This window comes from Leuciscus leuciscus (genome assembly GCF_965113295.1).
Source record: "Leuciscus leuciscus genome assembly, chromosome: 19".
Classification (NCBI taxonomy): domain Eukaryota; kingdom Metazoa; phylum Chordata; class Actinopteri; order Cypriniformes; family Leuciscidae; genus Leuciscus; species Leuciscus leuciscus.
This window is the reverse complement of record NC_138743.1, coordinates 4,154,397-4,170,512: the sequence shown is the minus strand read 5'-3', so window position 1 is coordinate 4,170,512 and position 16,116 is coordinate 4,154,397. Positions and strand designations below refer to the sequence as shown.

The 16,116-nt window shown below is 35.8% G+C and overlaps 1 protein-coding gene across 1 annotated transcript in view; it reads left to right on the top strand.

Annotated features, from left to right (window-relative positions):
- fut8b (fucosyltransferase 8b (alpha (1,6) fucosyltransferase)) overlaps window positions 1-14,928 on the top strand; it is a 104,805-nt gene extending 89,877 nt beyond the window's left edge. The window contains exons 7-11 of the mRNA XM_082147220.1: window positions 665-902; window positions 9,261-9,507; window positions 11,283-11,459; window positions 12,518-12,668; window positions 14,046-14,928. Of these exons, the coding sequence (XP_082003346.1) occupies window positions 665-902; window positions 9,261-9,507; window positions 11,283-11,459; window positions 12,518-12,668; window positions 14,046-14,375 (1,143 nt within the window). The 3' untranslated portion in view covers window positions 14,376-14,928. The remainder of the gene's footprint in view (window positions 1-664; window positions 903-9,260; window positions 9,508-11,282; window positions 11,460-12,517; window positions 12,669-14,045) is intronic.
- The last annotated feature ends 1,188 nt before the right edge of the window (window positions 14,929-16,116 follow it).

The window sequence follows — 16,116 nt, the reverse complement described above, 5'->3', positions numbered from 1 at the left end:
TTTTTAATGTATGCAGCAATTAGAGGGTGCAGAAATTCATTAGTTCATCATTAACTAACCACTTATAAATGACTTACAACTGAACGTTATTATAAAGTGTTACTGGAAGGGGTTAATACAAGACTAAGAAGAGAGGAGGTATAGAATATCAATGTAAAATACTGAGGCTTTTTTTTGTTATTTTTTTTTTTTGTTACGTGGAAATGTAGACGTTCATGTGTAAAATAAAATAATAAAATAATAATAATAATAATAATTGCAAAAAAAAAAAAAAGCTGAATTTTCAGCATCATTACTCCAGTCTTCAGTGTCACATGATCCTTCAGAAATCATTCTAATATGATGATTTGATGCTCAAAAAAAAAACATTTCTGATTATTATCAGTGTTGAAAACTGTTGTGCTGCTTCTTATTTTTCTGGAAACAATGATACACTTTTCCCAGGATTCTTTAATGAACAGGAAGTTCAAAAGATTTAGTTTGAAAAATAATTGTATCTACTAGAAAAAATCTGTAATTTATGTATGTAATATATGTAATTAATGTGACCTTGCTATTAAAAAAAGAATAATACTTTTGGAACTTTTATTGCCAAAAGTCATTGAATCTAAAATGCGGTGATAATCTGAACTGCGTCTGTCATGTGTGTTGTGTGTCCCGGCAGAACCCGCAGGACTGCAGTAAAGCCCGTAAGCTGGTCTGTAACATCAACAAGGGCTGTGGATACGGCTGTCAGCTCCATCACGTGGTTTACTGCTTTATGATCGCTTACGGCACACAGAGAGTTCTGATCCTCGAGTCGCACAACTGGCGCTACGCTCCCAAAGGATGGGAGGCGGTGTTCCTTCCCGTCAGCCACACCTGTACGGATCGATCCGGAGCCACGACGGGACACTGGTCAGGTGAGAGCTGTCAATCAGCAGATCTCGTTATTAAAGTCAGCATGAAACCGAAGTCGAGAGAGTCTTTTCTTCCCTATTGTGACGTATATCCGAGTGAAACGGCTTCTGGAACGAGAACAAATGTGGGCGGGGCTTGATTGTGTCTGTGGGGAATTGATTGGATGGTTGTGGTTTGCTATTGGCTGATCTCATGTGAGTGACAGGTTGCACTCATCATCAGAGAAGAGATGCTACAAGAGGAAGGAGAAGATATTTTGATTCATTTAAAAAGAATGATGTGCACAGATACATGAATAATTACTGCAATATTCCATAAAAATAACAATATTCAGTTTTGATTTCATGGTGATTTGAGGTCAGTAAGTCAACATGAAATTAAAATGGGCCCTTTTTACCTTCCTATTAAAGGCCAGCTTGTCATATCGTGAATGATTCATCAGTGCATGTTATTATGGAGAAAACAAAAAGCATAAAGTCTGGCTCTGTGGCTCACTCAGTGTTTTATAGTGTTAGTTTTACTTTATCAAATAAAAAGAAATCAATCAAATGAAATATACATTACCTTTCAAAAGTTTGGGGTTCGTACGTTTCTTTATTTATTATTATTATTATTATTATTTTGCCCACCAAGGCTGTAGTTATTTAATTAAAAATACAGTAAAAACAGTAATATCGTGACATATTATTACAACTTAAAAGAACAGTTTTCTATGTGAATATATAATCAAAATGTAATTTAAAATCAGATTTTGCATGTTTCTTTTCTCATAGACTACCATTCAAAACTTTGGGGTCAGTATGTTTGTTGTCATTTAAAAAAAAAAAAAATTTTCATAAAGGATGCATTAAATCCATTAAAAGTGACAGTAAAGACATAACGCTAGAAAAGATTTCTATTAAAAATAAATGCAGTTCTTTGTTCTCCTGAAAAGCATATATCACGGTTTAGTAACGCAGCTGTTTCCGACACTGATAATAATCATAAATGTTTCTTGAGCATCAAATCATCATATTAGACTGATTTCTGAAGGATCATGTGACACTGAAGACTGGAGTAATGATGCTGAAAATTCAGCTTTGATCACAGGAATAAATTACACTTTACAATATATTCACATAGAAAACAGTGATTTTAAACCGTAATAATATTTGACAATTTTACTGTTTTTACTGTATTTTTGAGCAGAAGAGACTTAATTTAGAAACATTTAACAGTCTTACCGACCTCAAACAATGTATTGATGTTTGCAGGTGTCTCTAATTAAAACACATCTCCTTTTCTGCATTCTCCAATTAAACACTGCGCTGCATTGATTTAATTGGTTTCTCTTTCCTTATAATTCAGATTAATACACTTTTAAATTAACATTTGTCATTGCGTACATACTCCAATCCATTTTAATTTAACTTAAGCTCAGATTGTAATTGTATTCTATATTTTGCCAATTAAGCACTATGAAATGTGCTATATATAAATGTGCTGAGCCCATCAGGTCATAGTTAACAAGAGTTTGAGCATTTTCTACTGTAAAACTTGTTCACCGTGTGTGTCGTGTGAACTAGAGTCCACTTCTCTAATGCTCTAAGTGTGAAGCTCTAGTACAAGACCGATATTTAAGTGTATTGAGGACGTGTGAACATTTCCTCTCTTCTTTGTGTCCTAATTATTACAGCCGAGGATCTGTTGAGGGAATAGATTATCTGAGGATTCTTGTCAAAACCCATTCCAGCCGCGAAAAAAAAAAAAAAAACAGAAGAAGTGCTGCGAGTGCTTTTACACGAGCCTGGGAATGGCATGGGAGTTAAATATTTCATGCTTTCCCTAATTAAAATTGCAAGCACACTCGGATCACACGTGCACTTGCTCATGGAAAGGCCGTGAAACAGCCGGCGGGCCGCTGTTGTTGTTGTGTAATTGTTAGGGAGAGTTTTAATGAGCTTGTTGTCAGTTGGTTTGTGGTTGGGAACGTCAAAGCCGTGTTCAGCTAACGGTCATAATTAGCAGACCCGCTGTAACTTGTTTTTTGACAATCTATTAAAACAAAGCTGCTGTTTCCATCCAACACGTTCTACTTCGGTTCATTTGCGGTTTGTGTGTTTCTAAACTCAGTTCAGCTTCTTGTAGGCTAATCAGAACGAGTTCAGTCCTCTAATAACTTCAATTCCTGTAATAACGGTGTGACGGTAGAGAAAGCTTTCCTGTAGCTCAAACTGTAGAGCGTTTGGCGCTTGCAACGCCATGGTCATGGGTTCAATTCCCAGGGAAACAAGAACTGATATTAATGTTAATGTGTAAATGCAATGTAAGTCGCTTTGGATAAAAGCGTCTACCAAATGCATAAATGTATAGCATGTGAAACAAGAAAGTTCGGTTGCACTTTATTTTAAGGTGTCATTGTTACAGTGTAATTATATATTTAAGTACTGAGTAATATTAATTAACAACATGTACTTACTCTAGGGTTAGGGCAGGATTAGGATTTGGTGGAGGGTTAGTTGCATGCAATTATGCATAATTTACTGTTATTACTATGGTGAATACATGTAACATATGTAACAAGGACACTGTAAAATAAAGTGTTACCGAAAGTTCACACAAAAATGAACATGGCATCATCATTTACTCGCCCTCATGTCTTTTTAAACTTAAAGGAACACTCTGACTTTTTGGGACTTTAGCTTATTCACAGTATCCCCCAGAGTTAGATAAGTCCATACATACCTTTTTCATTTCTGTGCGTTCTGTAAGTGTTATTTGACGCACCCACCGCTAGCCTAGCTTAGCACAAAGACTGGATGTAAATGGATAAGGTAGCATACTAATCCCAATAAGTGACAAAATAATGCAAACATTTTCCTATTTATGTGTTGTGATCTGTATAGTCACAGCGTGTACAAATAACAAGGCTATATGAGACAGAGACCATTTTTAATCGTATAAATACTGGAAACTATATATTCTCACTAGGCGTAGGAGCTACTTGGTGGGAGTGATTAGCGCAGCGAGACGGCTCGATGGTGTTTTAAGCCCCCAATGGCTCCTTAGAGGCAGCTAACCCTACCCTCAAACTTAAACCTACCCATCCCCTCGCTGCCTGGAAGGCGCAGTTGGGGGCTTAAAACACCAACAACCAGCGAGACGCCCTGTTGATGGTTCCGTAAACAAAACAAACGAACACTCTGCTCCTCACCACAGGGCGGCTCGCTGCGCTAATCACTCCGCCCAAGTAGCTGTGCTCCTACGCCTAGTGAGAATATAGTTCCCAGTATTTATACGATTAAAAATGGTCTCTGTCTCATATAGCCTTGTTATTTGTACACGCTGTGACTATACAGATCACAACACATAAATAGGAAAATGTTTGCATTATTTTGTCACTTATTGGGATTAGTATGCTACCTTACCCATTTACATCCAGTCTTTGTGCTAAGCTAGGCTAGCGGTGGGTGCGTCAAATAACACTTACAGAACGCACAGAAATGAAAAAGGTATGTATGGACTTATCTAACTCTGGGGGATACTGTGAATAAGCTAAAGTCCCAAAAAGTCGGAGTGTTCCTTTAAATATTTAACAGAATGTTCAGTAAAACAGAATTTCTGTCATTTCAAAGTGAATACAGACAGAATCTGCCGAGTCCCAAAAATGAGGCACATAAACGCTGTCCACATTAGGCCATTTGTTAAACTTATGTGAGGAACATACCATATTTCTAACCCTGTAAAGCCAAACATATGAAATAATATTTAAAAAAATTTAAATGCAAAAATATGCAATTTAGATGTTATTTATAGGTCCAAAAAGTGAGATACTTCTTATGCTTATAATGTAAATCAATGAGATCTTTGTTTATTTATTTAATTAGTTTATTTGTCAGGGACAATGTACAAAATACATTAATCTTACGAAAAGATGTTTTGTACCAGAGTTAGCAAATGCTAATTTCCATCTGCAGTCCCCGGGCAGGTGCACACAATATTAAAACATTACATTACAAATAACTATCAGTAGCACTAACAAATACATGCAATATTAGTTAAACAATGATCATTTAAAACTAATCAGATGTTTAAATGAAAAAACTAATCAAAAAACCATCTCAGCCTAAAATATATACAACATAGTCAAAAACATTTACTTCAATATTACATTTGTAGACTTTAAGTGTGCAGATGCTGACAACGGTTTAGCAGACTACTTACATAAAATGCATGTACATATCAGTTATCACTCTATATCTGATATATTTAGAGATATTTAAATGCTTAGTTGCTCTGTAGTTTATTGTGTTGTGTTTTTATGCAATGCATAAAATGCATTTTATGAAATGCAATAGAATTATCATTGAGAGATGGATGATATTTGATCATATTTTAACATGATTTTTATAAATCAAAGTTGCTTCAGTCCAGTAAATGTGCGTTTTGAAGTATTACTAACAATATAATTATTCTAAAGTTTACTTTATAAAAATTTGAGGTTTTACACAGCGTCAAGCACAAGCTGAAGATGTACGTTTGTGCAATTATTCTAGATTAATATATCAGACGACAGAAGGCATGTAGTAGATTGTGTGCCATTGGTTTTTCATCAAAGTTTTGATCATTTTGAGGCCTTAGAAATGTGCATATCAAATATGATAACTGTAGGCTTTATAGGGTTCATTTGTGTCCAACCGCAAATAAAATTTGTGCTGGGAATAATGAGTTTTGGGTCTGTTTGGCACACAAAGCTATCTTGTGGCTTGAGAAGACTATAGAAAACAAATATTCTGACTCTGAAGCATATTGACTACTATTAAAGGGGATCTGTTATGTTTTTTTTCCACATGTTCATCTTTCTTTAGTGTGTAATGTTGCAGTTCGAGCTCAAAGTCCCTCCAGCGGGAGTTCTTCTCTATATCAGTGTTTCTGAACTCCTGAAACGCCTCCATTGTAGTCTTGAGTTTCTTCCGGGAACAAACACGTCACAATATTCCTCATTTAAATAATTAATACGCAGAATAAAGGGGCGGGGCCTGGTTGAGTTAGTTAGTAGTGTGTTAAACTGGTGGTTATGATAAGGAGCGGGACATTTCCCAAACACACTCGAAGCGCTTGACCAATCACAACACATTGCTCCAGCCGACCAATCAGAGCACAGTGTGCTTTTCAGAAGGAGGGGCTTCATAGAGACAGGACTGAACAGAGCGTTACTGACAGACTGGGAAGAGAGGAGCTGCAAAAAAAATGGAGAATGTGGGAAAAATGATGTTTTAAGCATGAAAACCTATTCTAGTAGAGCCCAAAAACAAAATCAAGACTTTGTGAAAGAGCATAATAGGTCCTCTTTATAATATTTGTATGCATTTTTGGAGCTTGACAGTGTCTATCCCTTCACTTTCATTGAATTGAAAAGAGCAGCATGTTCCAGGCTAGGGTGAGTAAATGATTTTTAATTTTGTGAGCTGTCCCTTTAACAACTATTTATTTATTATCTACCGAATAAACATCCACAGCTCCTGCTCTTCTGGCCTGTGTCTCTTTGTCTCTCTCTGTTTCTCTGGAGGGTGTTTGTGAAAGGACTCCGGGTAAGTGACCTGCTTAATCTGACGTGTCCAGACTTCTGCCCCGAGACCAGCGCCAGTCATTCCAGCACGAGGGAGAACGAGTGTGTGTGTGTGTGTGTGTGTGTGTGCAGGAGCACTGAAATGGGTCACCTTGGCGACTTTTGAAGAAACTTGCCTCTGGAACACTTTGGGAATATTTCTTCAGATCAAAGTCTCTCTGGTTTCCTCCCTCGGCCGTCCTCTCGCGCTCTTGTCCTTCCTTTGCCCCGTCTAACACAAACTGCACCATTAAATCTAATCAGTCTTTATTTCTCAGGGGTGACTTTGTATCTGCACGGCAACCACATAAACCATGCAACGCTTTAATGCAGTTGAACGCTACCAGGAGACATCTGCATCAAACATTTATGAAAACCTGTGACAGGTCGAGCGTTTATTCTTTACGGTTAGCTGATGAAAATGCACTGAAATGCGGTAAACTGTAGGTTATGCTAGAGTATAAAACAATGCTCAAAATGCTCCAAGTTACTACATTTGTCTACCATAAACAGCCTACAGTTACTGGCTAATGAACTGTATCACATGGCAGAAGAAGCATGTTTTCGGCTGTATTGTTCCTCATTTAGAGCAGCGCACAGGTGCATGCAGACAGATGCTGATAGGAGTGAGCGATTGTCTTCAGGTGTGGCTGCTGTGCTCTTGTTAAAAAAAAAAAACATGAGATTTCTCATGCAAATTGGTTGTTTTCTTTGTTTTTACCTCCGCTAGATGCATTGTGAATCGGTTGTGCTTTAAAACATGGTTTGTTGTTTGTATCGAACATTTGCATGCATCTTGAAATCATGATAGATGGGTTGAGTGAGCGGTGCCAGGTTGAGCTACTTGATGCTAATGCCGCGGCTCTCTTTCAAATTCTATTGAGCTTCCTACCTTGAAAGCATCATTGGCAATGCAGTAGGCAAATAAAAGCTTTGTTTTGGCCATTCTGGCAGCGTTGCATGTTTCTGCAATCCCGGAATGCATTGTGATTAGCTCAGTATTTTATTCAACAAAGGTTTGATAGAAAAAAAAAAAGGCTCCATCCAATTAAAAATGAAGCGTTTCTCCCTGCATCTATTGTGTTTCACCCAGCTAGCTCATGTCGTTTCAAAATGTATTTTATTTCTGCTATTTTCTGTAAAATGAAAGTAGATGCGGACAGACTCTGTCGAGTTCTGAAAATGACCATAAAGGTCGCATAAAATATGATTTGTGCGCTGTTTTCCAAGAGTTCAAAAAAACGTTGCCAGCCACCGCCAGCATTTGTGATCATTTTCACAAAAGTTTCATGGCCCCCAGAATATTTAGTTGTATGCATATATGAATATGCAATGCATCAAAAAAAGAACTGCCTCTGCTTTTAAACCCCCAAAAAAATGTTTTATTCTAGCTTAATGCATTTTTTTTTTTTTTTTTTTTTTACTTGAATGTGGGCAAGTTTCTTAAAAATAGCAACATTCTGAGCAAAAAGCTGAGAAAATCCTGTTTTTGTCAAAGACTACGAGATGATCAAAACACAGATGGAGTAGATTGAGTCCGTCAACACCCGCAAAGCTTCACAGCTCGTCCTGGGTCGACATTTCAGTCAGTAACATTAGGCAGTTTTGATTTATATGCTGTTTAATGTTGACAATCGCATTATTTTACTTATGCATATGATTACATATGCTTATTTCTGCTTCTTCTTTGCCTGTGTTTTGATCAGGAGATTCAGTACTCTTTCAGAAGATGTGTAATAGCGCCCCCCTACCGTATAACAGTGAAAACACGGAAAGCCGTAAATGTCCGTCATTGGCAGGGAAAGAGTTAAGCATCTCAATGCAAAGGCCCAGTGTGAGTTAGAGGCCCTAGACATGAACTGAGAAAATGCACAACTTCAATGCAATGCAAGTCACTTTGGATAAAATAATCCGCCGTCTGCATTTATGTGTGGGTTTGGATGCCTGAAGCGCACTGACAGTAGAAAAGGTTTGGAATAAAGCCAAAGTGTTGCATTATTGAATAGGCTCAATGCTCACCAAATGCCTACGAATTTCCTCTAAAATCTCAGTGCCGTGTGATCCTCCAGTGTAGGACTATCCCATAGCAAACTATGGTAGTACCAAACACTTTCTACCATACTTCTAACAATTGACAATCACAAATAATTACAGTATAGTATATTATATACCCGGCTGTTTGATTTAAATAGGCAAATACTTAAGAGTCAATGATTGCAGTGATTATTATGTTTCTATTATATGTTTGGCAACAGTTCTTCTAACCCTAACTGATGGAGTGTGTAGCTTTTCATTTCTTAAACACCCATGTATGAAGACACATCATGACCATATTCCAGGAGGACAATGTCAAGATTCATCAGACTCAGATTGTGAAGGAATGGTTGTGAGAGAGAATGAAGAATCATTTTCACACATGAATCGGCTCCTCTGAGTCCAGATCTTAAACTCACTGAAAGTGTTTGTGATGTGCTGGAGGAGACTTTACAGAGAGCTGGACTCTTGCATTGACAATACAAGATCTGGACCAAAAGTTGATGCACCTCTTAACATCACAACATTTATTTCCATCAAGAGGTTCATAAATTTTTGGTCCAGATCTTGTATTGTCAATGCAAGAGTCCAGCTCTCTGTAAAGTCTCCTCCAACACAGCTTAAATTCATTGAAAGTCTTTGGGATATGGACTCACAACAGGGAAGAAAAGACCATCGCAACTTCCGTTTCATGCCGACTTCAAACTTTAAAATGCTGATATGATGTGTTTCTGCACAGGTGAGGCTCATGACCAGGACGTCCAGGTGGTTGAGCTGCCCATTGTCGACAGTCTTCACCCCAGACCCCCGTACCTCCCGCTCGCTATCCCAGAAGACCTTGCTCCCCGACTGCAGCGTCTGCATGGTGACCCGTCCGTCTGGTGGGTGTCTCAGTTCGTCAAGTACCTGGTCCGTCCTCAGGCCTGGCTGGAGAAGGAGATCCAAGAAACCTGTGTCAAACTGGGCTTCAAACACCCTATTATTGGGTCGGTATATCTCTCATCTTCTCTCAGTCTATCAGATAATCATTTTATTTGTCTTCTCACATTTCTTTCCATCTGTGTGTGTGTGTGTGCGTGTGTTTTATCTGTGCCCGTGGCAGACGCGTCTGGGTGGGTGTTACGCTGATAAAACACTGCGAGATAAAGATGACACACACGATAATGACAATGAACACGACTCACGATCATGATTAAATTAATGAGAATAACTGAGAACTGAATGATTGCGGCCCCATAGGAAGCATCATTCTCTCATGACAGCGCTGTGAAAATATAATAACCCTAAATAATATAATAAAGCAAATCTACAATGAAGCATAGAGATCAGATGAAAAGAGAGAGATAGACAAATACTAATGTGTTTGGTACACACAGTACGTACTTGATTTCTGCTCCTGTTTCGGGAAAATGTTCCTGTCAGTCTGTCAGTTTCATTTTAATGCAGTTTTTTTTATTAAAAATATGTAAAGCATAGTGTGTTGTTCTTCAAATCATGTGTTTTTTGATGCAGTGCTAGTACTTACTTTCACTGATAAATGATCAGACTTTCAGACTTACGTCGCAAATTATATATATATATATATATATATATATATATATATATGAAGACTTCAGATGCAAAAGTGTCATCTGAAATTTTCTTCTAAAATGAGCATTTTTATCAAGCTCATATATTTAGGTTCAGTAATTTCACTTTAATTACAATTAATAGGTCATTTTCATTGCCATTAAAGTGAAATAACTGAACATAAACATACAAGCTTGATAAAAATTATCATTCTAGAAGAAAATTTCAGATGGCACTTTTGCATCTGAAGTCTTCATATATATATATATAAAAGATGAATTCCCATTGACTTGAAGTGAATTGATTTGCATATATGAAGTAAGTGGATATGTTAGGAATAAATTAACATGCAAAGGTGAAGGGTTCACTGCAAAAATGATGTTCTTCATCAGTATTTTTGTCTTGTTTTCTAGTACAAATATCGAAACATTCTTAAATCAAGATACATGTACTTGAGTTTCACAGTGACTAAAGATTATAAGTCTTGATTTCTGGGGGAAAAAAATTATTAAAATTATGTGACTATTATGAAACGAGAATTTTTTGCAAAATATAGTCAGAAAAATAAACTTAATTTTAAGGGATTTTTTTTTTACCCCACTGGCAGATTTTGTTCTTTCTTGTTTTAAGCAAAACCGTCACTTGATTTAAAAAAATTTGATAAAAGTCATTTTGCTTCACAAGTAAATGCATTTTAATTTAAGAATGTTTAAATGTACTAGAAAACAAGACTAAAATAGTGAGGATGATCATAATTTTTTGCCGTGTTGCTTTGGTTGCATTGCATGATGTTATATACATCATTAAAAATGACATTAATTTACATGTTTGCATGGTTAAGACTACATAAGTAGCTCAAACAGTTTTGACATTCATGCATTTGGCAGATGCTTTTATCCAAATTGTCTTACATTGCATTCAAGGTATGCATTTGATCAGTTCTTGTTTTCCCTGGGAATCAAAGCAGTGACCTTGGCTTTGCTACTGCAGTTCTACTATATAAGCTACAGGGAAAAAATAGGATTTCCAATTACAATATTCATAGCAGATTACATCATTCACACTGTTATTCAAAACTCGACATGGCCACTACAAACCTCTCCGACGACAAATGAAGGGATAGTCCCAATTGTTTCTAAACAGAAGCAGATAAATCCAGTTGAATGAACTCAAACGTGTCTCTGTCTTCCAGTGTCCATGTCAGACGGACAGATAAAGTCGGGACGGAGGCCGCGTTTCACCCCATAGAGGAGTACATGGTCCATGTGGAGGAACAGTTCCAGTACATGGCTCAACGGGGACACGTGGATAAAAAGCGAGTGTATTTGGCCACCGACGACCCCTCGCTGTTACAGGAAGCAAAAACCAAGTGAGTTATGAGTCCTGAAAGGGATTTTGACAAATGCTACAAAAGTGCAGAGAAAGAGAGACAGACGACAACACACAAAAAACAGCTTTTTACTTCGCTCTCGCTGAGTTAAAAGCATCAAAGGTTTCTATAAATAAACACTGCAGTTCATCATTGCATGCAGAAAAATGAAGAAATATATATTTGACATGGTTTTATAAGCTCACATTACATTATACAAATACACACATTTCCTTGCGAGAGCTTATATTTCACTTTATAAATTACTTTAAATTTAAATGTATTTATAGGTTATAATTTATTTATAATGCATTTGGTTTGGAATTTATTTTATTTTATTTTTAATATATAAATGAAAATTTATAATTACAATTTTTACATTTTATGTATAGTTATATAATGAAAATGTACATATTTGTTGAGTCATCAGTATTCTAAATGTATTATGCACTATTTTCATCTTCCAGTTTGAAAATGTACAATAAGTTTATAATTTATTTATTCATAATGTATTTGTTTGGAATTAAGTTTTTGTTTTTGTTTTTTTGACCATTTATAGATAAAAACGTAGTACAATTGTTACATTTTAAATAGTTATATAATGAAAACATATATATTTGATGAGTCATCAATATTCTAAATATGCTTTGCGCTATTTTCATCTTCCAGTTTGAAAATGTACGTTTATAATTTAGTTATTCATAATGTATTTGTTTGGAATTAAGTTTTTTTTTTTTTTTTTTTTGCCATATATAAATAAAAACATAGTACAATGTTACATTTTACATATAGTTATATAATGGAAACGTATATATTTGATGAGTCATCAATATTCTAAATGTGTTTTGCACTATTTTCATCTTCCAATTTTAAAATATTCATTTTAAACCTGGAAGCTGAAAAAAGTTTTTAAAAAAGAAGCTTTTTTTTAAGTAAAAAAAGAGCTCCAAATTTAAAAATGTTCTCCTATATTTAAAACTACAGATGCTAACATTGTCTTAAATTGGCCTCATCTAATATTGAAATGTATTTTTTTATATTTTAAATGTGTTTTTCAGGTACGCCGACTATGAGTTCATCAGTGACAACTCCATCTCTTGGTCGGCAAGTTTACACAACCGTTACACAGAGAATTCCCTCCGAGGCGTCATCCTGGACATCCACTTCCTGTCCCAGACTGACTTCCTGGTTTGCACCTTCTCCTCACAGGTACATAGACCACGTCGTACAAAAACTCTTGTTATCCTTAAACCACCAGTTGTTTGTTTTACTGGTAACACTTTACAATAAGGTTTCATTTGTTAACATTAAAGAGCTCATGGGAAATCGACTTTGCCTTGATCTTTTGACATGTAAGAGGTCTTTATACCATTAAAACATCCTGTAAGTTTCATAGCTTAACGTCATCCTCATTATAAACAGGATTTATGATCAAGCTCCAAAAATGGCTCGTTTTGATATTTCGGGATCTGTGACGTCACATGGGCAAACACATTTGCATATGCATGCCTCCAGTGCCAATCATTGACGAATAGTTGTACATCATCGCACCATAGGCCCCGCCCACAGGCGTTCAGTCAGTGAATGGCTGGCTCTTGCCTGACCCAGACGAGAACGTCACGTCAAATCAAAGGATTCCAGCGTCGGAAACAAGTGGATGGTTTATTTTAATGGATCGCGTCGGAGGATTATATGTTAGTTCAGAGCATTTGACTACAGATTATTTTGTCTGTAAATGACGGTTTTATATGAATGTTTTCAAAACACTAAATCATGCGCAATAGCAACGTTAGCCAATCATAACAGTGGCCGTTTACTGACAAGCCTTAAAGGAGCAGCGCCTTATAAACAAGTCATTTCAAACCAGAGGGTCAGAATGAGGGTTGAAAATCATATTATTATTATTTTTTTGCACAAAAAACACTATATTGACATAAGTGAACTTCAAGGAACACATAAATTTTTTTTTTTTTTTTTTTTATCCATCCCTTTAAATACTTACACTAATAAACTTGACCGAACAATGAACAATATTTCAAAATTGGTCAAACTTTACAAAAAGGTTCCATTTGTTAGCATTAGTTAATGACTTTAGTTAACATGAAACATACTTGTAAAGCTTTTATTAATCTTAGTGAATGTAAATTTCATTCAGTTGAATCTGTAAATATTATTTAATAGACCTGAGCTGACATGAGCAGATGTATTTTTGTTAACACTTTACGATAAGTTTCATTAGTTATCATTATAACTAACATGAACTAACAATGAGCAATACATTTGTTACTGTATTTGTTAATGTTAGTTAATAAAAAATACAACTGTTAATTGTTCATGTTAGTTCACAGTGCATTAACTAATGTTAACAAATACATTTGATTTTAATAATGTATTCAGTAAATGTTGAAATGAATATTAACAGTAATAAATGCTGTAGAAGTATTGTTCATTCTTAGATCATGTTAACTAATGTTAACTAATGAACCTTATTGCAAAGTGTAACCGTATTTTTTAACTAACCTTAATAAACACCATTTGACCATGTACAACATTGTTCTGTCTTTGTTGTGTGTGTGTGTGTGTCAGGTGTGTCGTGTGGCTTATGAGATCATGCAGACTCTTCACCCGGACGCCTCCGCTTTCTTCCGCTCTTTGGACGACATCTACTACTTCGGTGGACAGAACGCACACAATCAAATGGCCATCTACCCACACCAGGCCCGCACGCCGGAGGACATCCCGCTGGAGCCCGGGGACGTCATCGGAGTGGCCGGAAACCACTGGGACGGATTCTCCAAAGGGGTCAACCGCAAACTGGGACGCACCGGCCTCTACCCGTCCTATAAAGTGAAGGAGAAGGTGGAGACAGTGAAGTATCCCACTTACCCCGAGGCAGACAAGCTGCTGAGCTTATAGACCAACACAGATTAATGATCAGCAACACGAGGACGGAGGAACGAACTCGCCATGCCGAGGATCGCCGGATGGATGGAACTTTTATTCCAACCTGACTGAGGTTTGTATAGATTGCATAAGGATCTCCTAGACTGATGTGGACATCAAGAGCCTTCGAAACGGCTCTCAGATCAGCAGAAGCAAACGATTCAAACATTTTTTTTTTTTTTTTTTTTTTATATTCTCTTGCCTTCTTTGCCACTTTCTCTGTCCTCAAACTGGAGTGAATCTCACAGAGGATGTCAGGAATATGTTTAGGTCACATTTCATCCACAAAATCAACAGAAAAAGTAAGAACTTATTTATTTATTTATATTTTACATTAAGAAAATTAAGCCTATATGAAAAGAATACCTCAAATTATATTATTTACATTAGTTTTTTGTCATTTATAATGTGTATGTTTATTTATAACGTATTTGTTTAATTTATTCACACTTACCATTATGAAAAATAGGTTTATTTTTTTATTTTCACATTATGTTAGTATTCGTTATGCTATTTATTAAATGAGAATGAACTTTCTGAGACATTAAAGCAATGCAAATTGGAGTTAAAATGTATTTGTAATTAATTTTAAATGTATTTATTTATTTAGTATTTATTTATTTATAATTTGTTAACATTTATGTATAATAAGCATATAATGAAAATATGTTATTTCAATTATTTTCACAGTATGGTAGTATTTGCCTTTTATTTATCCTGATTTAAAAAAAATATATATAATTAAACGTTTAGTCACAAACAGTATATAATTCAAATTGCAGAGAAAATGTAATTTCTTATTTCTTTCATTTGATTTAGTGGTGAAATATGATCTGGACATTTTCTTGAACTTGTGTTTCTCATTTTTTCATCGTCACGCTGCGCTCTTACGTTCTCGATCTGTCTTAAGTCTGTACGTGTGCATTAATGTGTGTGTTCACACAAACTATCTGTGCTTTATTTATTGTGCATCCAGAGCGGTGCCTGAAATGAAAGGAAATGGCTTTGGAGAACTTTAATTTATATATAAAAAAGGAAATGATTAAATAGTTGTTAATGTAACTTAACAATTTATCCATTGTTGTCAAATGACTCATTGTTACTGATCCCCGAATCATTTGGCAATTTTACAAATGAACACCGTTTTTAAAAAAAGTTAGCATTAGTTTTGTAATCAAATATAATAAGATAAATGTGATCTCATTAGAGATTCATAAGTATTGTTATGTAAAGTGTGACTCTAGCAAAAAAAATTTGACAATTGCACAGATACATACATTACAACTTTAATATTTTGGCATGAACAGCTTCAGAAAAGTACGTTTAGCATTAATATGTTTTGGTTCACAGAATATTGAATTCAAAGGTTCCTGTTGTTCCACCAGCCTATCATAGACAGAGTTTGGATCCCAGGGAATGCATGAACTGATATAAAGTGCAGCTTAAATGCTTTGGATAAAAATCAGTGCATTAAAGAGGACATATTATGCTTTTTTTCATTTGTAATGTTGCAGTTCGAGCACAAAGTCCCTCCAGCGGGAGTTCTTCTCTATATCAGTGTCAGTGTTTCTGAACTCCTGAAACGCCTCCATTGTAGTCTTGAGTTTCTTCCGGGAACAAACACGTCACAATATTCCTCATTATAATAATTAATATGCAGGATAAAGGGGCGGGGCCTGGTGGAGTTAGTTAGTAGTGTGTTAAACTGGTGGTT